Raw genomic sequence first — 26,450 nt, 5'->3', positions numbered from 1 at the left:
TCTCTGAGGAGGAGAGAGGAGGAGGAGGTGGAGGAGGAGGAGAGCCGCGGAGCCATTTTGTACTCATTTTAAACTCAGTGTGTGTTTACGCAGCCGTGACGCGCCTGGACACACTGATACTATGGATACCCAGCGTCTTTTTCCACGTTGAGAATTACTTCACCATGCGGGAGAAAAGTAAGACGCGGTGCTGGGAGAGGGAGACTTAATGCTTTTCTTTACTTTTTTTGCGGAGGAGTTTCGGTGAAGTTGAACGGGATTCGGCAGGTTTACAAGCATGGAGCCGCCGATGTGTTGCTGGGTTTGGGTTTGGGTTCTGTTCACCGTGCCGCCGCTCGCGGGATGTTTGGAGATGCACCTTTCGGAGAGTTCACAGCCCGGGAGCCTTTTGGCCAACCTGTCGCTCGGCCCTGGGTGGACTTATAAACTTGACAGGACTTTATCTCCCAACTTCATTCAGAGTTGTTTCCAAGTTGGGAGGCTCGACGGTGTTATCCGCCTGTCCCACAAAGTTCAGTGTGCGCGCACACCCAGGAATCCTGCGCCTGTTTATTTCAGAACTGTCTCCTCCGCGTCCGGAGACGTTATCCTGACGCATTTTAATGTGTTCGTTCACGGCCAGGACTGTTTTATTAAATACAAGAGAAAGAAAGCGTCAGGTGAGCCAGACATTCAAATAAAACACCTTTCAAAACTGGAGGCAACTTCCTGCTTACCTGCAGGTATTCTACTTTTGAATGTAACAAAACTTTTACCCTCTTTCACGCAAAACACTGCCTTTTTGGATACTGAGTGTGTAGGAAGAAACGTTGTCGGGGTGATCAGGCACGGAGATTTATTCCTGGCTAGTGACTTGTGTCTTAAACACAGTGGACAGTCGGAGGAGAAGCTTCACTGCGCGCTGCACAGCTCTCCGGGCAGCGGGCTCTCTGTGCAGCTTCATTTGACGCTCGTTAAAGCGCGCAAACAACACCAAAGCCCGTCAGAAACCATCCACAGACAGTCTGTTGTGCTGATCAGAAGGGGAAAGCGGCAGGTTAATTCATCTCCCCAGTTTCAACTTCCCAACTATCAGGTGTCTGTGCGTGAGAATGAGCCCGCTGGGACGCGAGTTATCACCCTAAAAGCAAATGACCCAGATGATGGAGAAGCGGGGAGGCTGGAGTACAGCATGGAAGCCTTGTTTGATAAAAGGTCTGATGACTTTTTCTACATAGACTCACAGACTGGAAGCATAACAACTATCCAGGCTCTGGACAGAGAAGTCAAAGACACCCATGTGTTCAAAGTTACTGTGACGGACAATGGCACCCCCAAAAGATCTGCCACTTCTTACCTCACTGTCACTGTAAGTGACACCAACGACCACACCCCTGTGTTTGAGCAAAATGAATATCGAGTCAGCATCCGAGAAAACGTAGAAGTGGGCTTTGAAGTTAAGACAGTCCGGGCCACTGACGGTGATGCTCCCTCCAACGCCGACATGATCTATAAAATTGTGAACGCAGACGAAGTCAACTCTGTGTTTGAAATTGACCCCCGGAGCGGCCTGGTGAGGATCAGAGAGCGGCCTGACAGGGAGACCCGGTCCCAGTACCAACTGATCGTCGAAGCCAACGATCAGGGGAAGGAGCCAAGTCCCCGCAGTGCCACCGCCACAGTTTACATCACTGTGGAAGACGAAAATGACAACTACCCACAGTTCACTGAAAAGAGGTACGTGGTGCAGGTCCCAGAGAACGTGCCAGTCAACACCAAAGTGATCCAGGTGGAGGCGACGGACAGAGATGAGGGAAACAATGCCAAAGTTCACTACAGCATCATAAGTGGCAACGTTAAAGGGCAGTTCTACATTCACTCCCCCACTGGTGTCATTGATGTCATCAATCCTCTTGACTATGAAATGATTCGGGAGTATAATTTAAGGATTAAGGCTCAGGATGGAGGCAGGCCTCCGCTGATAAACAGCACAGGGATGGTGGTGGTGCAAGTGGTGGACGTCAATGACAACACACCCATGTTTGTCAGCACACCTTTCCAGGCTACAGTGCTGGAAAATGTGGCCGTTGGTTACTCTGTCATCCACATTCAAGCCATTGATGCCGATTCAGGGAAAAATTCTCTCCTGGAATACCGCATTACCGACACCACGCCAGGTTTTCCGTTCACCATCAACAACAGCACAGGCTGGATTACAGTTAGTGAGCCGCTCGACAGGGAGGAAATTGAATTTTACACCTTTGGCGTGGAGGCGAGAGATCACGGGACACCTGTGAGGTCCTCCTCTGCCAGTGTCAGCGTCACAGTGCTGGATGTGAACGACAACACACCCACATTCTCAGAGAAGACCTACTCACTGAAGATCAACGAAGATGCTGTGGTCGGCAGCAGTGTGCTGACAGTGACCGCTGTGGACAGGGATGTTAACAGCATGGTGACGTATCAGATCTCCAGCGGCAACACCAGGAACCGCTTTGCCATCACTAGCCAGAGTGGCGGTGGCCTCATCACCTTAGCCCTTCCCCTGGACTACAAGCTGGAACGCCAGTATGTCCTGACAGTCACCGCCAGTGATGGAACACTTTACGATACCGCCCAGGTGTTCATCAATGTCACCGATGCCAACACACACCGGCCTGTCTTCCAAAGCGCCAGCTACCACGTGTCTATCAGTGAAGACAAACCAGTGGGCAGCACTGTGATAGTGATCAGTGCGACAGATGAAGACACGGGGGAAAATGCTCGTATCACATACGTAATGGAAGACAATGTTCCTCAGTTCGAAATTGACCCAGATACAGGTGCCATCGTAACCAAAATGGAGCTTGACTATGAGGATCAGGCCTCCTACACTTTAGCCATCACTGCCAAAGACAATGGCATCCCCCAGAAATCTGACATCACTTATGTAGAGATCATCATCAGTGATGCCAATGATAATGCTCCTCATTTTCTCAGAGACATCTACCAGGGGAGTGTTCTTGAGGATGCACCTGTCTACACTAGTGTGCTCCAGATCTCTGCTTCAGACAGAGATAGTGGATCAAACGGCAGGGTGACCTATACATTTCAAGGTGGGGATGACGGTGACGGGGATTTTCATGTAGAGCCTCACTCTGGCATCGTCAGAACCGCTCGCAAGCTGGACCGGGAAAACGTTCATGTTTATAACCTGAAGGCTTTTGCCGTGGATAAAGGTGTTCCGCCTCTGAAAGCTGCTGTTTCTATTCATATTGTAGTCCAAGACATAAATGACAATGCTCCAGTGTTTGAGAAGGATGAGCTTTTTATTGACGTGCAAGAGAACAGCCCAGTGGGATCAGTCGTGGCCCAGATCACTGCCACAGACCCCGATGATGGCACTAATGCTCAGATCATGTATCAGATCGTAGAAGGAAATATTCCAGAAGTGTTCCAGCTGGATATTTTCAATGGAGACCTCACTGCACTCACAGACTTGGATTATGAGACCAAAACTGAGTATGTCATAGTCGTTCAGGCCACATCAGCACCGCTAGTGAGCCGTGCTACTGTGCACATCCGCCTAGTAGACATGAATGACAACGAACCAGTGCTGCACAACTTTGAGATTCTCTTTAATAACTATGTCACCAACAAGTCCAACAGTTTTCCATCTGGAATAATAGGAAAGGTTCCGGCTCATGACCCGGATGTGTCGGATAAACTGCGCTACAAGTTTGAGTCTGGAAATGAGCTAAGTCTGCTGCTGTTGAATGAAGAAACTGGGGATCTGAGGTTGAGCAGGGATTTGGACAATGACAGGGCTCTGGAAGCACCCATGACTATTTCTGTTTCAGGTAAGCAGTCAACCATGTTTTTCTGAGAAAATCCCACTTTTCCTGTCAGTTTCATAAAATGTGTTAAAGATGGAAATTTCCCCCAATATGTGATTCATCACCACACTTTGGAGTCAGTGTAGAATTTTCTCATGAATAGAGACAGCTGCACTGTTGACTGTATGATCAGTGAAGTGTTTGCTGCAGGCTCTGTGCAGCATCCGGTTGTGCTGCTTTACGTAATTGCTGATAAATGTATTGTCTGCAAGTGGTGGGTAGAGGTAATAAAAAGGTGCCGTTCACAGGGCACCCTCATAGCTCAGTGGCTTTGTTGTTGCAGTTATGTGGGTTTTGGTGAAAAAGCCGGCGCGCACTCATGCATGTAGTGCAGATATATGAAGGCTGCTGATTTCCTTTTCTCACTGTTTGGAGTTTGTCCATGCTAGCACTCTTTAAAGTTCATGGGATGAATGTGCAGGTTCACTGCAGGAGGGAGTGGGGGGTGGATGAAGTTTTTCTTTTTGTAGTTTTTCGTGCTTTGCGCATGTTTTTCACACATCGATTTTTGAATGAAAGAGAAGTTTGGATACGTTTCTGTGGTGGGGGGTTGGATCTGAAGGCTTAGATCCAAACCCTGCTAAGTCATGTAGAAAGAATTTGCACTGAGCTTCTTTTTCTCCAAGACAGAAGCACACTTTATTCTTTAAAGTTAAAGATTAGACAAATGCAAACATTTGGACATTCACACCCAAAGTCAGAGGATACCTTCTACAGCACAGATGAGCAGATACAGAGGTTCACACTTAGCTATTAATCAAGAAGAATAAATGTATTTCTCTAGCTCTCCTGTTACCTGTCAGTAGCTGCAAAACCTCTCTGCTGTCTCTCTCTCTTTGCCTTTCTTATTCTTTTCTCACTCTCATGCTTTCTCTGCTTGATCAACCAGAGCACTTTAAACCCCCCAAAATGGGCAAACAGCATAACACAGCTTGATCTGTTGAGCTCTCCCAGCTTTTTTTTGTTACTCTGTCATGTCTCCTAACATATGCACTTGTTGGTAGAATGCAGATGAGCTGCTATGATCCAGGGTACAACAGGGGAATCTGAATTCCCAGTCCATCAGTCTAGCTTTTTGCACTGTAGATCACTGTGACTGGTAAAAGTATTTAAGATGAAATTACATGTGAGAAAATGTGTGTCTTTTTGTCAGTTAGCCATATTGGTCTTGCAATCTCCTCTCTGTATTCTGACAGAAACATTGGTGTGATAATGCAGCTGGAATCGAGCTAGACCTCCATGTCATGGTTCACAGGGCAGTGCAAGGCTTTCACAAGAAGACCTTTCATTGCTGGAGGACTTGTGCCTTTGTCTTTGTCTCAGACAAAAGGCTGACTGTCCTTTTCTAAGTGCTTTATTGCTGTTGTAGTCAACCTGCGGAGCATCTGAGACCCCAGCGGCTCAGCAGGTTACAGGCTGTATAGCCCTCATTCGCTGTCTCTGCTTTCATGCTTGTCATTGACAGCTGACGGGTCTTGCTGTATCCTTGACTACAGTGACCTCTTGATGGTCCCTTAAGCGGGGGGGGGGGGGGGGGGGCAGGCAGTCTTCTTAATTAGTTGTGGCCTTGTGCGCCCAAACACATAAATATAAGTACGCACACGTTCATGCACAATTAAACAGATGTGCACACTTACACTGAAGAGCTCCAACCCCCTGTTTTTTTTCCCTTCTTTTCGTGATGTCAAGTGTTAAGCAACCATTACTGCTGATGGCTTGGCCTTTTGACCTTTGGGCTTTCTGGAGAGGAAAGCCTTTGGGGAATTTTAGGCTATCAGCAAGTTAACAAGTACTGTGAGTCAGTACACCAGCTGTGTTTCAGTCCGTCTTAAATTAGGTTCCCTCTGGCTTTTTCCCCCTCTTTGTGTAGTTATTTTTTGACCTCTTCTTTGTCGCAAATCTAAATTAGGTCCAAATTCCAGTTCAGGACCAGAACCAAATCATATTGCTATACAGTGTATACGTATGGATCCAGTCTAATTGTTGGCAGACCTCTTTGTATCCCTTTCATCAGGCCCAGTTCATACTGGGTCTTTCTGTGGGTGTGCGTACCTTTTCCACATATCATTTGAATAGGTTGTGACTAGTTATACATCTGACAATGAGAGTGATGACACCGTATTATTTTCATTTAAACAAGCCCCATCAGCAGAACATAAGACCACTTATTGATGTATTGAAGTGAGCACTGTCTCATTTAGAGAGGGAAAGGTTGAAAGCTGTCACTCTTCTTATGCTACTAATCAAAGTTCCTCCTAAAACCTGTGTAAGTCATGCACAGGTGCTTTTCTTCTGGCAAACAGGAGGCCTGAGAATGTTTCCCGAGCTCTCTGCTGAAACACAAGAATGCTCTGATAACTCTACCGAGATACACTCACTTAACACACTTTGCTAGCCACAACACTGTTCCATCTGTCCTCAATCTCCCTCAGTGTGTGTGTGTGTGTGCGTGTGTGTGTGGTAGCTCTGCTCCACAGCTGTGGGCTGTGTGTTCCAGTTGTAAGAGCTCTTATCTTAGCTTGTCAAATTTCACTTTAAACCTTTGGGGTTTCTCTGTTTTCTGAAAGATGAGTATCTGTCATTTTATGATGAGCACAAAGACATAGCTGTACTTTATTTGAGTGTAATGTACCTACTCTTTGTTTTTTTTCTGCTATATGTAAGATTATATGTAAACATTTGGTGCACCAAAGTCCTGACAGTGACAGGTTTGTGAGTGGGTACAGCAGAAACTATTTGAGTTTTACTGTAAATGAAACTGGTCAGCCAGCTTTCTTTTGTTCCACTCACGGCTGTAAAACCAAGCAAACCATGCTGGTTGGTGGCCAGAATTGAAAAACTAAAGGCCAAGATTGTCTTTTGTCATGAAGTTTGCAGTCTGAATAATAATTGATGTTCTTAACTGTACAGTAAGTCAATTTTTTAGGTTCTTTAATAGACAAAAAACATTTTCTTGACAAATATACATAGATTAGTGTATAATTACATCTTCCGCCACGTTGCCCTGCCATCTTGAATGCAGTGGCGAGATAGACATCGCTATTTAACCTAATCACATTTTATGTACGTGTCTCGAGACGCAGCTTGAAGTTACCTCTTTCAAACTATATATGACATTTAACACTTGTACATGTATGTTTTCTTCGTGTCATTATGCCTTTCTCCACCTCCTTGTCATCTTGCCTTATCCACCGTTGCTCTTTCATTTTCACCTCATCCTCTTCCTCCTCACCTCAGGCCTTATCTCCTGAACTTAAGACAGAGCTGTAAGACACAAAAAACTTGAATAAATATACTTATTTATTCTTGATACTGTCACAATTACTTATTGTCAGCAGATTAGACATGTGATCCTCCGGACAGCTGACAACGAGCTGGCTAAACAGCAACAGCTGGTTGTTAGCTAACATCATGCCAGCTAATGTTACCTTTTCCTCTGATAAAGAGTTGTTTACATTCTCACACTGTATGCAAGTTTATTCACTACTTGTTGGAGTTTAGCGATGTTAGATCCACTTCAAAGGATGTTTCACTAACAGAGGCTAACAGCAGAAAATACAGCAACACTTTATCACAGAAAAGTTCAGGATATCCTCAACTCACCTGGCCAGCCCTTGTGATGGGGTGGCCAGGTGTAAATAAACATGGATACCTGTCATATGCAGCCTCACAGTGGGCTGTCAGGCTACACTCACTACAGATGAACGGCAGCCAGATTTGTTTGTCCTGCAGTGGTTGCAATTTATGCACTTCAATTGGGAGCGCTAAAAAAAACAGAAATCACTTGAAAGCAGTCTGCTGATCTGTACTGGTGAGAGTTTACACATGTTCCTTTAAGTGTTGGTGCAACGGGACTTTATACATATCTTAATTAATGTTTGACCTCAGTAGAAATCTTACATGTGATTGAAGTAAGTCTGTTTCATTAACCACTGTGAACACAGTGCACATAGGAAAGGCAAATGTCAATAGCAATAAAGCTGGTGCATGTTCCTTTTTAGGACTGGGCAGATCAATAATGTTAGCTGCTAGCTTATTCATCTCTGTAGCTCCCATTCATCATATATACAAAACGCATTGCCTGTTTTTTTCCCTTTTTCCAGGGAAACTATATCTCGGGCAAGGTTTATAATTGTTAAAGCATGCAATAACAGGCTATAGGAGGAGTTGTGCCATATAACTCATTGATGCAGCAAAGGACGCCATCACTTAAACAATTAGGAATGATTTATGCAAAATCGTCTTTTTCCACTCAAGCTGAGACGGCACGATGCTACACGCATGCATTCACCCCACTCCTCCCTCCACCTCCCGCCTCCTTTTGCTTCCCCATCTTTTCCCCATGGGGCTTTTGCCAAGCCTCCCTGCAATGGGTTTGGCTCCTAATCCTGTTGGAAGAGTTGCATAGCAGAGCTTTGTAACATTTCTGTTCTCGTCCCTGTACGACCCCCACCACTTTCTGTGCTTTCCCCTTTTATAATATGCATAATTCGATTTCTGCCATAAGACAGGAACTTCAGCTTTGAGTGTGCTCTAAATTCAGGCCAAGTAAAATAATGTATTCTGATTGGTTCATTTCAGCAGGCAGACCACTTAAAAACATTCCTGTGAGAACCACGGCTTTACAATTTATAAGGAAACATCAGTGTAGTTGCATTTGTATCATACACTGCAGAGTGTTGGGTGTAATATGCAGCTCTTTGTGGCTTTTCATTCTTTTCAATCTCTTTAGCCAAAACATAGTCTAATCCAACCTTCCTCTCTTTGGCCCCCGTCCCTGGTTCTTGGTGTTCTTCCTCGAGTTCCTCTACTGGAAGCAGTTGTGGTGATGCACAGGCAGACATGACCTTTCACATGTGAGATCAAAGCAGGACATGGGGCATTTACATACACAGTCAGTGCTGAGAAATAACTCCTCTACACATGACACATGACCTCAGGCTGATGGATGGGACAGACAGGGGGCGGACTATAGGGAAAAGAAGGAGGAAGAGAGAATTGTGATGTAGCTGTTTTTGTGCATTTCACCAACAACAGCTGGATAAAAGTCTGGTCTCTTAAGTCAATGTCAATAATGGAAATAGAAATGCATTAACTTGAAACGTGTTCCACAACTATTCCTGATATGTGATATTCAAACTTTCTAACTGGCCAATCGCACTGGCTTTAAAGTTTTCCTGTTGTGTCAGTGTGTTTGGCGTTTGGCATGCACAGCAACCGATAACCGATTTCCCCAAGCCTCTTCCCTCTCTATCACCATGTTTTTATCTCTGTCACTTTTTGTACTTTCCTCAAAAAGGTTCTCACTGCTCGAACATGCGCCTGCATAGTTTTGCTCTCCTTCCATGTGCCCGTTGAGGCTAAATCTGTCCTGAGTCGTTACAGGAACTTATTAGATTACTGTCCTCCTTTCTCTACCATGCCTGTCTGTCTCTGTCTCGCTCACTTGTCAAGCTGCTTGTCCTTTCCATTTTGCGTGCGTCTAATGTTATAGGTTTGGGCACGTGGCTTAATGCGTTGATGTTGATTAGTAGGTTCAGTGCCTCAGTCCACACTGAATTCATGCATGGATTGACAGTCCTAAAGGTGATCCTAGTGTAGACCCTTATGTTGGGATTATAAACCCTTGTGAAAGTGCACATGGGCAGCTGTTGGCAGTAGGGATGAGTAGATGTCCTCATGAATGTATTTTTCAGTCTTTGAGGACCTATAAATAGTTATCGGTCTTGTAGGTAAGTAAATTGTAAGGCATGCAGACGTGCACACTGAGCCTCGCTTTCCCCTTTTAATAATGAAATATGTCACTCACGATACGATACGTTGTATGTATGTTTTCTGGCAGCAACGTGAGCAATAGGAAGTGAATTAATGCGTTCCAATTGAAGTCAGAAGGCGGAATTTCTGGGTGCTAGTTTAGCTCACCTGGTTGAGCGGGCGGCTCGGCTCGGGACCTCTCTCCCACATTTTCGTCTTTAACAGGAAAATAAAGATGGAAAAAATGCTCAAAATAGCAGGTTAAAGATATCACAGTTATATTGTTTTTAACTTGCTCCATACACTTTTGTCCTATGTGTGGCCAGCCGTGTCTAAAGCACTTTATTTGTTAGAGCTGAAAATGCAATTGAGTCTTTGGCCTGAGGCGGGGTAGAGAAGAACACAGATCAAGTGTAATAACAGTGTTCGTATCTCCTCGTCTCTGTTTGTGTGCTCAATGAGCGAGAAAGGAATCGCATTCATGCTTAATCTTGTACATTTACTGTGGGCTAATGTGTTGTAGTTGTGTGTGTGTGTGTGTGTGTGTGTGTGTGTGTGTGTGTGTGTGTGTGTGTGTGTGTGTGTGTGTGTGTGTGTGTGTTTTGCTATGTGGGCATGTGCACCTCCAGGCTGTAGTCTAGAGTTTGAAGTGTAAATACCAGGGGATCAAGACAGGTCACTGTGGAACTCCACTGATGTCTGAATCCTCAATTACAGGCTAGAGAGTCGAGGGACGTTTAAGGATCTAAAGCTGTCTGCTTGATGCCGTCTTTGGCTGCGAAAAGAAATATGGCCGCACACTGATAAGTTAGACAAGGATCCACTTTTTTTCTCACTAAAGGAATCGCTTCTAATTTGTGTGAAATATGACAGAAAACTGTCTTTGTTGGAGATTTCATTTTACTTTCTCCCAGATCAAAAACGATATTTCACATCGACTATGCCTCCCGGCCAAAGTATTATCTGCTTATCTAACTACATCCAAATCTGTCTTATCCGTCCACCTTTTTTACTTCAGACACGTTTCCTCCCGCAGACTTAATCCTCATGCTTTTGTTTCCAGCAGGAAATCTCTTGTAGCTGCCCGGAAAGTCAGCTAGAAAGTGAGGTGCCTTCCCATCATGCAAGTGTGTTTGCTGTGGGGATTTCAAAGGAGTGGGGGTGTTTGTTTGCAAACACCCATGCCCAGGGTTTGGGTTAGAGATGGGTTAGGAAGTAAAAATGTGGTTCTACCTTAGAGTTTTGGCTTTTCTGTAAGTTTGAGTGTGTGATTTTGTGCATTTTTGAATCGTGTCGAAGGATGTGCTGTTTAAAGACGACCCCTCCCCCCCTTCCCTCTCGGTCACACGCACACTCTTGGGTAAGGCTATCTCTTGTTTGCCTGCTGCTTGTTTACATGCTTCAAGACAGTGAGACGGTGACAGGTTTTGGGTGGTGGAGGGGTGGTCCTTGTAACTGGACGCACCTCTCTCTTCTGTCTCGCTTTCTTTTTCATTCTCTGACTCAGAATACACAATACTCTTCTTTGTGTCTCACAGCAGGGAGGTGATGCAGGGGAGGGGGGGGGCTCTGCTGCTTGCTAACGGCTCACGAGTGTGACATTACATGCGTCACGATATGCTATGACCAGCTGCTGGAATGTTAAGTGGCGATGGCGGGTTGGAGGGGTGGGGGCTGAGAATTTCACCTACTTTGTCATCCACCTGAGTGAATGACAAGTGCGACTGTGATGGAGGAGGGTCATGTCTCATTTTTTGAGAATGACCCTCAAGCGAATTAAACATCGAGTAAGAAAAGTCAGAACTTGTGCCAGATAAAGTTCTGCTTCCCTGCTTTTAGCGACAACCCTCTTGTTTATTTTCCCTTCCTCCTTGCTGACGCTGGCTCCAAGTGCAGTTGACGTTGACTTGTTGTCAGAGCAACACTGACAAATTTAGAATAGCAGTCACATGTAGGTGGCATACCGAGTGTCCAGATTTTGTACTAATATGTGCTGGTAACAACATAATGTGACTCTGTTCAACTTGTGCTCTGGGATGCCAATTACTAAACTTCAGACCGCATGAGGATATATTTGAAACATACAGTATGTAGCATCAGTTTAAAACTTTTTAATGCAAATTTTAGTTGCTACTAACTGTTTTAAGGCAAACTTTAAAAGATGTTATTGCAAACCTCGAATGGTTTGGCTCTTAGGTCCATCACTGATATTTACCCTCTAGTGTCCAGGTTGCTCTTAGCTTTAGAGTGAAGGCAGGAGGAAGTAAAGCATTCATTTTCACGGGCCATAAAGTGATAAACTCATTTTCCAACCTCTACTTTAAATACTTAAGATGCCACCTGGTCCGCAGCTGAAATAATTCAGCAGCAGCTCTTGCCGGTGGATCACATTTAGACCATTTTCACACATGCACTGTAGCCCTGAACTTTTTGGAATCTCACTTGGCAGAGGTGTATGAATGTATCCAACACAAAGTGCAGTTAGTGCAACTGCTTACTGCTATAGACTACTTGTAAGAAAGGAAGACTGTGAACACCAACCTAGTTATCCAGAAATTGCCCTTACTATCATAATGTTAGTGTGCTCTGAGTGGCTTTTGAAGGTCTTTCCGTCTTCTTCCACTTTTCCAATTCAGGGTCACTGGGTTAATCATCAGTTAGCCTTTGCACCGTGTGAGAAAGTCAACGTACCCAGAGTATAACTCCACACAGAAAGGCCTCAGCCAGCCGGTGGATTTGAACCCAGGGCCTTCTTACTGTGATTTGACAAACACAACCACCATGCTATTGCTTTAGACAATACCAGATAAATACTAAGTTGCAATTTGCTGTAAAATCAATGCTTATATTTAACGCTTTGCATTAACGTGTAGGCAATTTCATCTGATGTTTTAACAAATACACCTTTTCCATTTCTCCGGCAGATGTAATGCTAAAGCAGTCAGCTGGCTTGTGTAACTAAAGCTATTTGTACACATCCTCAGCAGCCCTGAAATGTTCTAGACGTTACAAGACTATGGGGGAACACAAAAGTTCTGATTGGTGACATCATAAGAATAGCGCCAGGTAATAGTCATGTGAATTCCCAGCAAGCAAATCATTATGTATGTGGTCTCTTACCTGCTCTACACCTTAGTCTAAACCCCACACAGTACTTCAAAAGGTGAGGAACAACTTCAGAATAAGTCCTGGCTACATTCTTACAGTGCTTTCCAGAGTTTATGTGGAAAACATCTTATGCTTATTAAACTCATCATGTTGTTGCAGGCAACTCAAGAAAGTCAATGTTAATGGCTAACTAACAGTTAGTACAGAGAATTTGCCATCAACCCATAACTTGCCGTCATGCTTCACATGAAAAACCACAACTACTTTTAACCCTCTCAGGCTCAAATTAAACTTTTTGTTGCTAATGCACAACCAAGTCCTGCAGTGGTACTTCTGAGTAAAAAAAACTCATAAAATATGTATGTGGGGTAATCAGGTTGTTAGTTTTTAACCCTTGTGTGGTGTTCGTATTTTTGTTACTCAGCCAGTGTTCATGGGTCTGGTGGACCCGCTAGAGTTTTGGCTTTCCAAATTAACACTATCAAACAATTTTATGTTAAATTACTCAACAGATGTTTACTTCATCCCAATTACAAGACATATGAACAGCAAACATGGTTAATTTTTTCCCTTTACCTTTGTTAGATCACATTTATGAATTAATGTGCTTCTCGTTTTTCTTTTATATAAAATGTTATAAATAAATCAGTTATAATCAAGTGGAGTGAGTGGAAAGACACAACACATTTACACGTGAAAGAATAATTAATTGTTTAATTTTTCTTTTGAAAAAAACTGAACACGGATCTCACAGACCCGAACACCATACAAGGGTTAACTGTTGCAAATCGGCAACGCCTGCCTCGAGAGGGTTAAAAAGCTTGGAAGAAGGTAAGAAGAACATTTCATAAATGTACTCCATCCACTCTGTTCTGCCGTTCACCATTCCTTTTTTTTTTCCCAAGAAGTGTAATCTTAGTCGTTGCTAAGGAACATTTTTTGATACCTGTGTAGTGCCCTATGTGCAGTACCTTTGGCTGTGATCGTCACAAAGACTTGGCATTGGCACTGACAATGCGGGTATTAGGATGAAATGTCAAACGGCTTAAATGGATTGAGTTCATAGGCACAAACAGACCAATATCTGTTTGGCATTAAAGGGCCGTTGCTTAATTAAAAACTAAACAAAAACGTGCCCTTCTGCTGAAATGCTATCCAAGAAGATTTCATAAAAAGTGACCAACATAGCTCTCCTTACTCTAAATAAAAGAAAATTACTATCAAGAAGGTTGTTCCATATATTGTTTGATGGATTAAATACCAGGTTTCAATAGAAATCCCCTTTGCATTAGAGTTGGCTGATAACGTTTCTCTCAGCAGCTTTCCTGAAAGCTGATATCTCTCTGTAATTACCCTCTCATAGAAAACCTCCTTGATTGGGGCTTTAACACTGATCCTGTGTGAGTGTTGTTGTTGGACTCCACAGAAGGACTTTATGCCAGATTGTGTTCACAGAGGTGTCAGTTTTAGTCATTTCCCCTTCAGCCAGGGAAGAAGCCAGTGACAGGTGTAATCTTGACAGTTATTAATTTCTGTGTGCAAACTTGTTGATGCACGCTTGCTTCTCAAATTGTTGGCTCTTTTTGTCTCACTTGCTGTCAGCATTTGATTTTCTCAAAATGTTACATTTTCATGAAATCCCTGCATGTGTGTTGATAGCTACATCTTTGATCCTTTTATTGCTCATACTGAGGCTGCGGGCTTTCAGCTGGCTCTGAGCTCATTTTTGTGGTAGTTTCCTCACGCTTTACTTTGGCGAATTATCTGTTTCGGTGAATTTTGTGTCTTCTGAAAGTCTGCGAGGGTCTGCTCAAGTCCAAGTAATGTAAGTTTCATTATGAGAGCACCAGCCAGAATGCTAGCATTAGCTCAAAGCCCTTCCGTACCTAGCTTGCTAGCAATTAGCCTAGGGCTCCTAGCATGGTTGTATTGAATTACATTCCCCAGAAATGAGTCTAAGTCATGTTTTAACAAAATGTTAACATTATCTGAGGTTTGACTTGTTTCTTACAGGTGTTTTCAGGTGTCTTTTTTTCTGAATGTATTATGGGGTGTCTGCTCTGTCAGAGAAAAGCAGGAGACAACAATTACTTTACAAAGCCAGATAGTTGCCCATATCGTCCCACTTACTGAGGCACAGTTTTACAGTAATAGATGTTTTCTAAAGCCCACTAGAACGTATGACTGGCTCATCTGAACATCCAAACATACGTTTTAGTTTCTCTGATTTTTTAAATTTTTGAAAACACTGTTGTACTGTCCATTAACATTAATAACAAATATCTCTGAGTAAAAGTCAGGAGTTTCCCTGAATCTAAGCACGAGAAACATTATTTTAAATGTTCAACATATTGATGAAGCCAGTTTCTGAAATGATCGGACATTTAGAATGCATAAAAATCACTCTTTAGCTTTAGATCTTGCTCCAAGGCACTTCTGCGGCCTGAGTGTTTATTATCATGAGGGGATTTGAACCCTGATCCATAGCAATATCTGTCGCCACACTGCTGTCATCATTGGTGTCAGCTTTCAACCTCCTGGCACACTGTGTTGTACTCTGACAGTAACTCCGTCTTGTCAAGTTAAGGGGAAAAAATTCTTGTGTTTAAACAGTGACACATTAACGTGTAATCATAGAACTAACAGGAACTAGTCGTATGAGCTTATACATAGTCAAATCAAGCAGATATTTATTTATGAGTGCACATGGAACAGTCTAGAGTAGCTTATTTTTTTAATACAGAGTAGCGGAGGTGGAGTAGGCAAATCATGCACCACACCCTCGGTCACACTTGGCACCTACAGGCGGAGCGGCTTAGGCATCTGTAAGCATTTCAAAGGACCTGACTAAGACGTGTGGATTGAAGCTTTGTATGTTTTCTCCAGCCCTCCAGGCCTCGTCTTTTAACAGGGAGCTAGAGATACAGATACATAGATGAAGACAGAGGGAGCTCTGAGGTATAATGGATTTCCTTTGCCTTTTGATACATTGTCAGGATGCTTTTTTCAACCAAGACATCCTCCTGTTACGTTTTGGATAGTGTGACTCTTACACATACTCATCTGTAAACTGTACAGAAGCGTGTATAAGCACACTCACGGCCTTCATGTTGATGTAGATCACACTTTGGACTTTGCAGCACCTGATCTCCTTGCCTCGAGTGTTTCAAACAGAGATCCTCTCCACCTTTTATATGCAACCCAAAAAATGCCTCACCCTCCCAAAATGTCTTCAGTTGCACATGCATTGAAGTAAAATTTTGTCCTTCGGGGACAGGACAACACATTAGCCTTTAAAAGAGTTGCAAGTCAATATTTGGTGTACAGTTTCTCATATTTGGTGATAACTTTCTTATCAATAGTGTGTGATAAACCCCATGAGCTCCAATCCACTGTTGTCTTGTCTGTGTTCTAGTCTTCGTGTATAGATGTGCCTGTATAAACTCAAATCAGTAAAAAGACGTATTTTTACCACTGAAAATAGATGCACAGTTGCAGAAGACCTTTGATGTAGAGTGTTAAAGATGAATGAAAACACATCGTCGGGAGATATCCATCGAACCGTCGTTTTCACGCCCAAATTCCAGACAGTGTTGGGAGAATCAAGTCTGGTCACTAGGGCTGGGCCATATTATACCGTTCACGGTAATACCGGTATAATGTTAGGCAACGATAGGAAAATGAAATATCGCGATAGAATGGGAGTAAAACGCGCATGCGCAGTGCCTTTGTTTTCATACGCACATGGCCGATTGTTGAGTGAAACAGATGATCCAGAATTGGTTTGTAAAAATGGTGCAACTTCAGTGATGTGGAACTGGTTTGGTGTTTGTCCGTCAGATACACAACAAAGCACATTTTTCTGCAGAACATGCAAGCGGCCGTTGTTATTGTCGTATTTGTCGGACTAAGATGCTCTTAAATCTGGGAGTAATCTGGGTCCTAAACTCCGTATACTTCAGGTCAAACAACACTGCAGCATCACTTAGAGTTAAAAACTGTCTAAATTCTTTCATCTTTAATAAAACGATCAGCATTGCTGCTTTACGAGGTGTAACTATGAAGTTTAACTTCCAGGCATCCATGAAAACAAAAGTTATTACATTTAACGGAGTTAGAAGTTAGCAGGAAGCTAGCGGAAGTTAGCTCGCTAGTTTCGCTAGTTACCTAAGCATGATATAGCATGTTCTGACTGAGAGATTTCTGAAAAAAAATCAAACGTACAGCTCTGCTATCACTTGCAACATAAATGAAGACAGGAAACTAAACAGCAGTGACGTTTGTAGGGTTACTGAAGTTGGGCTAGCTGGTATATAATGATGTGCTACGTGATCGCTAGCGACACAGCTATGTTAACATAACATAAACAGTGAAGCTGGAGGACGAACACTAACACTTTTCCACTTATAAAAGTTAACGTGAAGGTTCCTCATGGTTAGAGACAAATGCAATCGCATGGCAGGATGCTGTAAACGGACCAAACTTCAGTCAGGAGAACAACTGAGATAATCCATCCACAATACGAGGTTAGTCATTAATATACTGCAACAACATGGGAATAGAGCAGCTGCCAGAGAATTCAACATTAATGAATCAATGGTACAGAAGTGGAGGAAGCAAGAAGAATGAGTTTAATAAAGTTTGATTTATCTGACTGCTTTGTTTCGCTTAATGTGCCTTATAATCCCGTGCACCTTATGGTCCGAAAAATGCGTACTGCACACTGCAGTTTAATGTTGCAAAGCACCTCTTTTTAACTTCAGTGGATATTATACATGGTTATGCTCAGGATATGTCAGCCCATTTCTAGTGGAAATGCCTTTTGGTTAAACTTTCAGCAAGGAATTTGCATTTGCACTGTTACATTTTTATAAAGCTTTAATGTACATAAAAACCAGCTTGTTTAAGTGAAAATAAATGGAAGGTTGTCTTTTTGTGCTAGTAATGTTGTGGAGTTGTATTTTGTCTCGCATCAATTATATCGTCGGTTATATCGTTATCGCAAATTTTCAAATATATATCGTGATAAATATTTTTGGCCATATCGCCCTGCTCTACTGGTCACTTTCTTAGGTTGCCCACCTTGAATTTTCTGAATAGTTACCTGTTTAATTTCCACACTGGCTTCATTGGGAGTAAGGGAGCTGCTAGGGTAAGGTTTGTTTAATGTCAGTTGCAACTTACTCTGACATTTGGATTCTTTTAAAGCTGTTCCACCAGGTAATGTTGAGAAAAGTTCAGTTCATCTGCATGTGTGAAAACAGCTCGATGTTTAGCAGCAGTCCTGACACCTCTGTTACGGAGCAGAACCAAAAAACAACAATGGCTCTCTCTATCTCCCATCATCCCATGTGATGTTTGAAAATGACCTCCGTGCTGCTTTCTACCTTCAGCCTCTAATCAAATTACAGATTGGGTTACAGTGAAGATCTGTTTGTGTGTTTTGGCTGTGTGTGTGCATCACGTTCATGGTAAGAATCAGCCCCAAGTCATTAGAGGAGCTATTGGGGGATAGTTTCTATTGGAGGAGATAAGCACTGTAAAACAGTAATGTCTGCAACCTCACTGACCCCTCTGTGACTGCTCCATCCTCGCTCTTCTGATACTTCAGTGCAAACTGTAATGCACTGCAGCAAAGTAGGATATTGGCCAGTGCTACTTGCACTAGTGCCCTAGGCCTTTCGCCAACTCCTAACCCTCCAAAAAATGCATTGAGAGAGAGAAGCGCTCAGTGTCCTTCCCCAGGTACTAACGCCAGTACACTGGGATGTTGAGCACTACACTCTACTCAGGGTCTTCTAAAACACTGCCAGGATTGATTGCCAAGTCTATAATGTACCTATCGTCTCTTAATAGACTCATTATAGAACTTTAATGCCTGCAGATGAGCTACAGCATTTCCTCTCACTTAAACATAAATGCAGGCAAGCTGAAGGAGTTTTGAGATAGAGTTTATAAAGATCCAGCCATCCTTTTTCATAAGTGTGTTTTTTAAACTTAGGCTTGGAGTGGAGCTGGAGCCTTTCCGAGTTAACATTCACCAAAAAGCAAGGTACATCCTGCACATCACTGGGGCCAAATGTGAAACTATACTGAATTTTTGCATGCTAAAGGTACTGTCAGTTCTTTTTTAGGTTATTTAATAGGAAAAAAGAATATTGTACCCATAAATATGCATTGATAAATGTGTAATTATGTATTCCAACAAACTGATGCAGTCTCACAAACTTAGAATTAATCCATTAAAAATACATGGTAGAGAAAGGCGGTGCAACCCTTCCATTTCCAGACAGCTACTGAGCTAGCTAAACAACAGCTGGTTATAAGCTAACATTATGCTAGCTAATGTTAGGCCCGAATGTCCTAAAAATCACACTTTTACCCAAACAGTTTGATTAAATCTTTACATCGTGTGAGAGTTTATTTACGTAGTGTTTGAGTATAACAGTGTTATCCTTTTCAAAGAAAACGTGACTAACACCAACTAACATGAGCTAATAGAGGCTAACAAAGGCTAACAGAGGCAAAAATGGCAGCGCTCACCAACATAAGAGCTTGGGATATCCTAACCTCAGTATTTCTGTCATCCAACAGAAGTGATCTTCACTGATTAATCATCTCCTTCCACAAAGCTTTGCTGTCTATTTTTAATTATTTGTCAGTAAATGCTGCTAAGTCAATCATAAAACCAACTTGCCAATCAAGCTTAGCCACCAGTTAGTACCTGTTTTCTGTCTGGCTGTAAAATTACCCGATCAAGCAGTGCAGGTCAGACATTCTTGACCTCTGGTTATTGTCATTTGACCTTCTGAACAAAATGCAGGTCTTACATTGTAGCAGCTGTGAGCTCAGCGACTGTGAACAGTGGCATTATCTGATTAAAACTCCACTTGTTGCAGGGTCACGTGAACTGCCACTCTACCTTACCTTCTGTGTGTCTGAGATAATGTCAGTCTTTCTTTGTAGACATGGACAATCACAAAAGCTCTTTTCAGATAAGGTTGCTTGGTTGTATCTATTCTTGGCTTCTGTTTGTGTTTCTGCTTCTTCTGTACTTAATTCTACTATTCCCCCATGTAAACGACACTCCTATTGATTCGCTATATGGCCAAAGCCTTGTGCAATACACTTAATTGTTTTCTCAGTGGCCAGATAAATACTTATTGTCATATGTCACTGGTGCACCCAAATGAAGTTCTGGTGGATTAGACATTTAAATTCCAGTCTCATGAAAACAGTTAATGGATAGACCAAAACAATCATTTACACTTCAGAGTAATGATTTACAGCCTTGGGTCCAGGAAATTCAGGTTTGTGCTGTTTTCTAACTGAACTGTGCAACATAAAGGTGGCAAAGCCAAGCAGGTACAGAACTCACATTGCAGTCTGAACTAACCACTCCCAGCCCTCCAGGGAAAGCGAGAGTTCACAGAAGTTGTGTTCATTTGCATCTTCCTGTTTCTCATCCACTTTTTCTTTAACTCTCTGCTGAGCCACACTGTTGTTGATTACGTTTAACACCTGGATCTTTATGTTTCTTTAAAAGCTGCTTGCTTTTCTACACATGGCATCAGGAGCATTGTGTTGTAGGTGTGAGCTGTTTGTCTCAACGTGTGAAGACTCACACACGTTATAATGGGATCACTAGACGAGGCATTTGAAAAGGGAATGAATGGAAGCCTTTTTCAATTTTCCTCTACATGATTCTTGGGTGATTTCAATTATTAACACCTAGTCGATGACTAGAATGAAATTACAGTATTACAACAGGTCATTTTCACTATTCTGAGCTTGTTTATTGGTCTTGTTGCTATGACAACACAAACCGTCAGTTGTGTTTGTCACCCTGTGATTTGATTGGGGGGGAAAAGTAGCCCTGCATAGGTTTTAGCATCAATGTAACCTTATTTCCAAGTCTAAAAAAAAGTGTAGAAAGAAATGTATTCATTCGCCTGAGGTGTCCAAAAACTCCACTATCATGAGTTTGGCATTAATGTGCTGTAATATGCAACCATCAGGAAAAGTTGCTAGCAGTGATAAAAGGAACTGATGGATTTTGGTACGAGTCGACAACTTGCGTGAAACATTCCTCAGGTATTTTGCTCCATATTAACAGGACAGTTTGAGATTTGATCATTTTGACATTGTGTGTTTATCCTGCTGAAAGCAATCATCGGAAGGTGGGTGCACTGTGATCTCAAAGGGAAAGACGTGGTTAGTATAAATACCCAGGTTTGATGCTTAATCTGTAGGAGGTGAAATTGTGCCAAGAAAATATCCCCTACACTGTAACACCATTACCAGAAGCCTGAACTGTTCATATAAGTCAGAAAGAAGTCGTGCTTTCATATTCCTCACACCACATTCTGATCTTGTCATCTGAATGTCAGCAGAAATCGAGACTCATCAGACCAGGCAATGCTTTTTTAAATAACACTAGAAGAACATCTTTTTTACTGTAAACCCTGGAGATGGTTGTGTGGGAAAATCCCAGTAGATCAGCAGTTATGGAAATACTCAGACCAGCCTGCCTGGCAAAACATTCACTGTTTGTCTTGACCGTGTCTACATGCTAAAATGTGATTGACCAATCACTTGCATTAACAAACAGGTATACCTTGCATATACACAAGTAGTGTGTTTAAAATATGTTTAAAAAAGAAAATTAGTGTGTCTGTCTTTATTAGCTATTTAGTCAGACTTTGCCTGACTGTGCACCAAAACATTTCAAATCACTGCATATTGGGCAACAAATACTGATATTGATATCTATACTGGACTCTAGTCCTCAACTATATATCTTAAACCACATGTGTATTTCAGACTGGAGGGAAGGATAGCCAGGGGCACAAACAGACGCGTTCAGAGTTCATCCATGTGTGTGATGTGAGGAATGAGCTGGTTTGGCTCCAGAGTCTATTGGTTACAGTTTCCTTACTGGGGGTCCAACAGCTGTCTCTCAATGCCTGACATACTGCTGTTCACTGCAACGTCCAGAACACATCCATCACTCTTCCAACACTCACACAGAGAGCAGCAGTAAAGTCCCCCTAATAGTCGAGACGGGTTAGAAAAGAAATCTAAGCATGTGTAAATTATATTTTGCAGACTGAGCAATTTTATGTTTACTTTTATGTGAATGGGAACATTTTTTTCCCATTCTTTTATAAAGAAACTCTTACTGAATAAAAGAAACTAATCAGCAGATTCTTTGAAAATAAAATCAAAGCCTTGACATCTGATTGGCTGTTGATGATTCATGACTCTGACTCCATAAGTTGGCCTGATTGTTAAGCTCTTTAAGAAATACACAGATTTTCTTTGAGCTGTGTTGCTTTGTGCTCTTATTTGCTCAACGAGGTGTGTTTTAAGGTCAGGAAAGGCACGTCGAAACAAACCTACCATTTTCCGCTGCACACCTTTCCCACAGATTTTGTGTACAAACACACACGAGGACCATCTGTACCTTTATGATGTCTCTACTCCCAAGTGATCTATAGTGTGCTTTCCGAGGATAGACTGGCATGACTCAAGGCCCATCAGACTTGTGAGATGTTATCAATAAAATAAGAGAGAGAGCAGTGCTGTGGTTAGTTGTGGTTTTGCTTCAGGGGGAAGTCGGTTTAGTGATGATCATCATTTGCCACACACACACACACACTAACATGAACGCATATACAGTCAGTCTAGTCTTCGCCTCTGTACCTTTTCTTCAGTCAGTGGGGTCCAAAAAGCTGCAGGGCTGATAAGGTGGAAATGGCCTATTATTACTAAAGCGATGACAGGAGCTGTGGGCAGGTATGACACACTGGCATACCTCAGAGCTGTCATGTGTTGCACAGCAGTATTCTGTAGTTTTCTCTTGATCACTCACATTGTTGCTACGTAGCACAGCTATACGTTTTTATTCCATAATTCATTTTGCCAAGTGAGTGTGTGGGATGCAAATGTTTTAATGACTCGAATGTTTTTCTTCTGTTTCGTGCTGACTTTTTCGCTGATACCATGGCAGATAGCTAATATCAGCCCATATATAAGTATGGATCCTAATAACTTTAGTTACTTGTTATTAGTTATCATTACCAGATGACATATTATATTTAACTGTTAATCTTGTTAAATATTCCAACTGGAATCCCAACGTTCCAGATTGAGAAATCCCATTCTCTAAAAGTCCCAGCTGCACTAGTTGTAAAGGGTAATACAATAAATCTTTCACTCTTTCCCACCATTTGGCAAATATAGCAAATATCTGGCATTCTATGGATACGTTAATAACTGTGACTAGGGTTGCTGTAACCAGTGTGGATGACTGCAGACCACAGCAGTCTTCTCTCTGACATAGACATACTGGCTGAATATACAGATACAACTGCCCACTATTTTCTACAACTGTGCAAATTCAATGTTGTTTGGTTTTTGGTCTTAAAATGTGGACCTCCCACTTTGATTCAGCAACATCTTGTTAGCTGTAGTTAGTGCCGGATCAACAGGCATAGTTTGGATGTCTTTCGCTGGCTTTTTTTAATCATCTCAGCATTCCAGCTTTTACCACAGGAATGACTTCACCTGTAAGCAAAACCAAGAAACATCCTCATAATTTGACAGTGTGCGTGCTTGTGTGTGCATGTACAGTCATCCTTATCTTCATACACGTAGTGTGTTTTCAGGAAATGCAGATATAATTGTGTAAATTGTTCCAAAGAAACAATGGAGACGCCTTATAAAATGTTCTTGTCCGCCTACTGTTCAGTCAGCATGCTTACACACACACACACACACACACACACACACACACACACACACACACACACACACACACACACACACACACACACACACACACACACACAAACCAGAAAACCCTAAGGTCCTGAGTGTTATTACAGTGATCACACTTCTCTTATTTTACCTACAACCCATTCCTCGCTCGGTTTGAATGCATTAAAACATGTCATAGCACAACCTCCAAACTTCAATAACAATCATTTCTTCAAGAGTGATGATGTAGTGCATTTGACAGAGGTGTAGTGCTGAGGCCGTAATTCTTTGGACTATTAAAATTTGTCTCTTTGGGGTCGGCTAAATGGCTGTGTGATGTCGAGGCGTGTCTCTGCAAGCTTAGTCAAAGTCATAATTTACTGTTTCCCCACCCTAATAAATCCCCCATGAGAGGAGGAAGGGGCTGAGAGTAGCAGAATAAAGAGTGAGGGAGAGATTCCTGCCGAGATGTGGTTATTAGTTTGTTTAGCATTGCCTTAAGGTTTTGAATGAATGACAGAATGAAAAATGAGATGAGGGAAAGAAGGAAATGTGTTTAATCAGAAAGCAGCCAATGACCTTATGTTTCCTAGATCTGCTAATTTCCAGTCAATGAGTATATAAGGACTTAGACTACGCAGATAGACTGTATATATGTCAGATAGTATTTACGGGGTGATGTCATCCACTGATTTATGGACTGCTGTTTTCAAACCCCAAGTCTTCATCTTGCTTTTTTAGAAAAGTGACCATATATATGGATGAGAGGGTGGAATGGAGGGTAAAGCTCTCAGCTAACACTAGCTAACTAGCCAGCTTAGTTAGCAAAGGTGAATCCATAGCCTGTACAGGTAAACCAGTCACACATACCATCTAATAGTGCTAAAATATAATAATATACTACAAGAATGGCAATCAAAGTAGGCAAAAAGTCAGTGGAGAGGTTCATACAGTGATTTCTAAACACTGAGATGATACATAGCAGACAGCTAGCAACTATTGGTCAGTGTTAGCAACCTTAATACAGTTCACAGGTGAGTTTACTATACTATAAATCATACTATACTGTATAGATTACTATAAAGAACTGTAAAGAACAGCATGTGGGCCCTGATCCAGAATGTGGCCCATTTATTGATGACCTAGGCCCATAGCAGGGGTGTCCAACTCCAGGCCTCAAGGGCCGGTGTCCTGCAGGTTTTAGATGTGTCCTTGATCCAACACAGCTGATTTAAATGGCTAAATTACCTCCTCAACATGTGTTGACGTTCTCCAGTAATGAACTAATCATTTGATTCAGGTGTGTTGACCCAGGGTAATATCTAAAACCTGCAGGACACCAGCCCTTGAGGCCTGGAGTCGGACACCCCTGCCCTAGAGTGTTATTTAGCTGCATTAATAGCAGACGCCAGTGAAATGAAAAATCAACTGTACTGTTGTTATACCGTCTAATACAGTAGACATGTAAGCAGATGCTCAACAGGTAAGCTGTTGAAACTAATACCTCTCACTACCACCCCTTCTTTCTTTCCTGAAGCTGACTCACTATCACACACTGTTCCTGTCATGCATGTCAGCCAGTACAATACAGTGACATCTAAGTGACCCGGGGTTGGAGAAGAGAAAGGGAGGAGAAAAATGAAGCTAAGAGAAGAAAAAGAGGAGAGTGATACAGGGAGAGGGATGCGAGTTCTGGCGGCGATAAGAGTTGGAGTGAAGAGAGTGAAATGAGGTAAAGTAAGAATAGGAGGGGGGAAGAGAGAAGAAAGAGATTAGGGGGGCAATCTCCATTTTTCTACCCGCACATTCCCTCTTTTACTGACTTCAAAGAAACTCCTGGTGAGAAGGAATTATTCCTCTCCGCTCAACCGTACTGCTTTGTTACACTGCTGTTTTCGCTCCTCTAGCCCTCTCCCTCTGCAGCCCCCATCGAGGCTGCATTTACTTATTGCTTCCACAGAGAGTAGTCTTAGTAAGAGCTCTGTTCAAAAGCTTTTAATGGTGCCGTGCTTCTTTGTTTCTCTCTGGTTATGAAAGCAAAGATGTCCACTCCAAAACAAAAACAAACACGATGAAATTAAACCCACTATTAGCCTTGACAATAAAGAACGGACATGTAACGTAAACAGCAGTCGGTTCAAAAATTCACCCAAGCTGCCCTCCGCAGTATTTATCTTTAATCCAAGAATGAGAGCGAGTAAGATGTCACAGATGTGGTTCGGATGGGTGGTGGCACGGGGCCAGGGGAGGATAGAAACATCAAGAGATCAGCTGGCAACCAGCAGCTCCAGGTGGGCCGGATGAGTCCGAGCAGCAGTGAGACATCTGCCTCTGTTTCAGCGCTGTTTTGGACTGCTTGCTGGTTTGCTGGTGACTAACTGATAAACTGAACGCATGAATGAATCAGTGAGCTTTGACTGCTTCACTTGCTGCCTTGCTGACTTATTTAAACACTAAATAGAATTCATGAATGACTCATTGATTGAACAAATGTTTGGCTGGGAGACCAACTGGCTAGCAGAAACTAACAGCTGATATACGGCATATGTTGCTACTGTGGGTCAGTCAGGGGAGTTAGCCAAAGGAAGCTAGCAATGAGACTTCTTGTTTTATGTATGCATACCACTCCATACCACTTTAGATTAAAAACTACAATAAAGAGAGGTAACTGCATACCATCACTATATATACCATAGTGATTTTTGTTCTGAGCATCTCAAAGGTCACACCTTAGTCCATTAAAGATTGTGATAGCTCAGCATTTGTGGTGCTGTCTTCTGATAATTGTTAGCTTTCACTCTTCAACTGTCAGCATCAAAGTTCTGCTTAATACATTAACAATTTATAATATTTCTGTAGACTTCCTGAAGTTGACAGCAGGGCTGAGAGCAAACCTCCAGGCCTCAATCACTCAACAGGAGAACAGAGGATGAGACATTTTTACTGTGGCTAATTAGGAATGAAAACTAACAA

At 42.4% G+C, this 26,450-nt stretch overlaps 1 protein-coding gene across 7 annotated transcripts in view; it reads left to right on the top strand.

Annotated features, from left to right (window-relative positions):
* The first annotated feature begins 9 nt into the window (after positions 1 to 9).
* Positions 10 to 26,450, top strand: part of celsr1a (cadherin EGF LAG seven-pass G-type receptor 1a) — a 95,873-nt gene continuing 69,432 nt past the window's right edge. For 3 of the 7 annotated variants that reach the window (XM_004553926.5, XM_076875534.1, XM_076875533.1), the window contains exon 1: positions 13 to 3,818. In XM_004553926.5, coding sequence (XP_004553983.1) covers positions 278 to 3,818 — 3,541 coding nt within the window. In that variant the 5' untranslated portion in view covers positions 13 to 277. Of the gene's footprint in view, positions 3,819 to 26,450 lie in introns of all 7 variants that reach the window. The other 4 variants (XM_076875536.1, XM_076875532.1, XM_076875535.1 and 1 more) reach the window with 3 other exon arrangements.

This window comes from Maylandia zebra, linkage group LG17 (assembly GCF_041146795.1).
Source record: "Maylandia zebra isolate NMK-2024a linkage group LG17, Mzebra_GT3a, whole genome shotgun sequence".
Lineage (NCBI taxonomy): Eukaryota > Metazoa > Chordata > Actinopteri > Cichliformes > Cichlidae > Maylandia > Maylandia zebra.
This window is presented reverse-complemented; position numbering and strand designations above follow the sequence as displayed.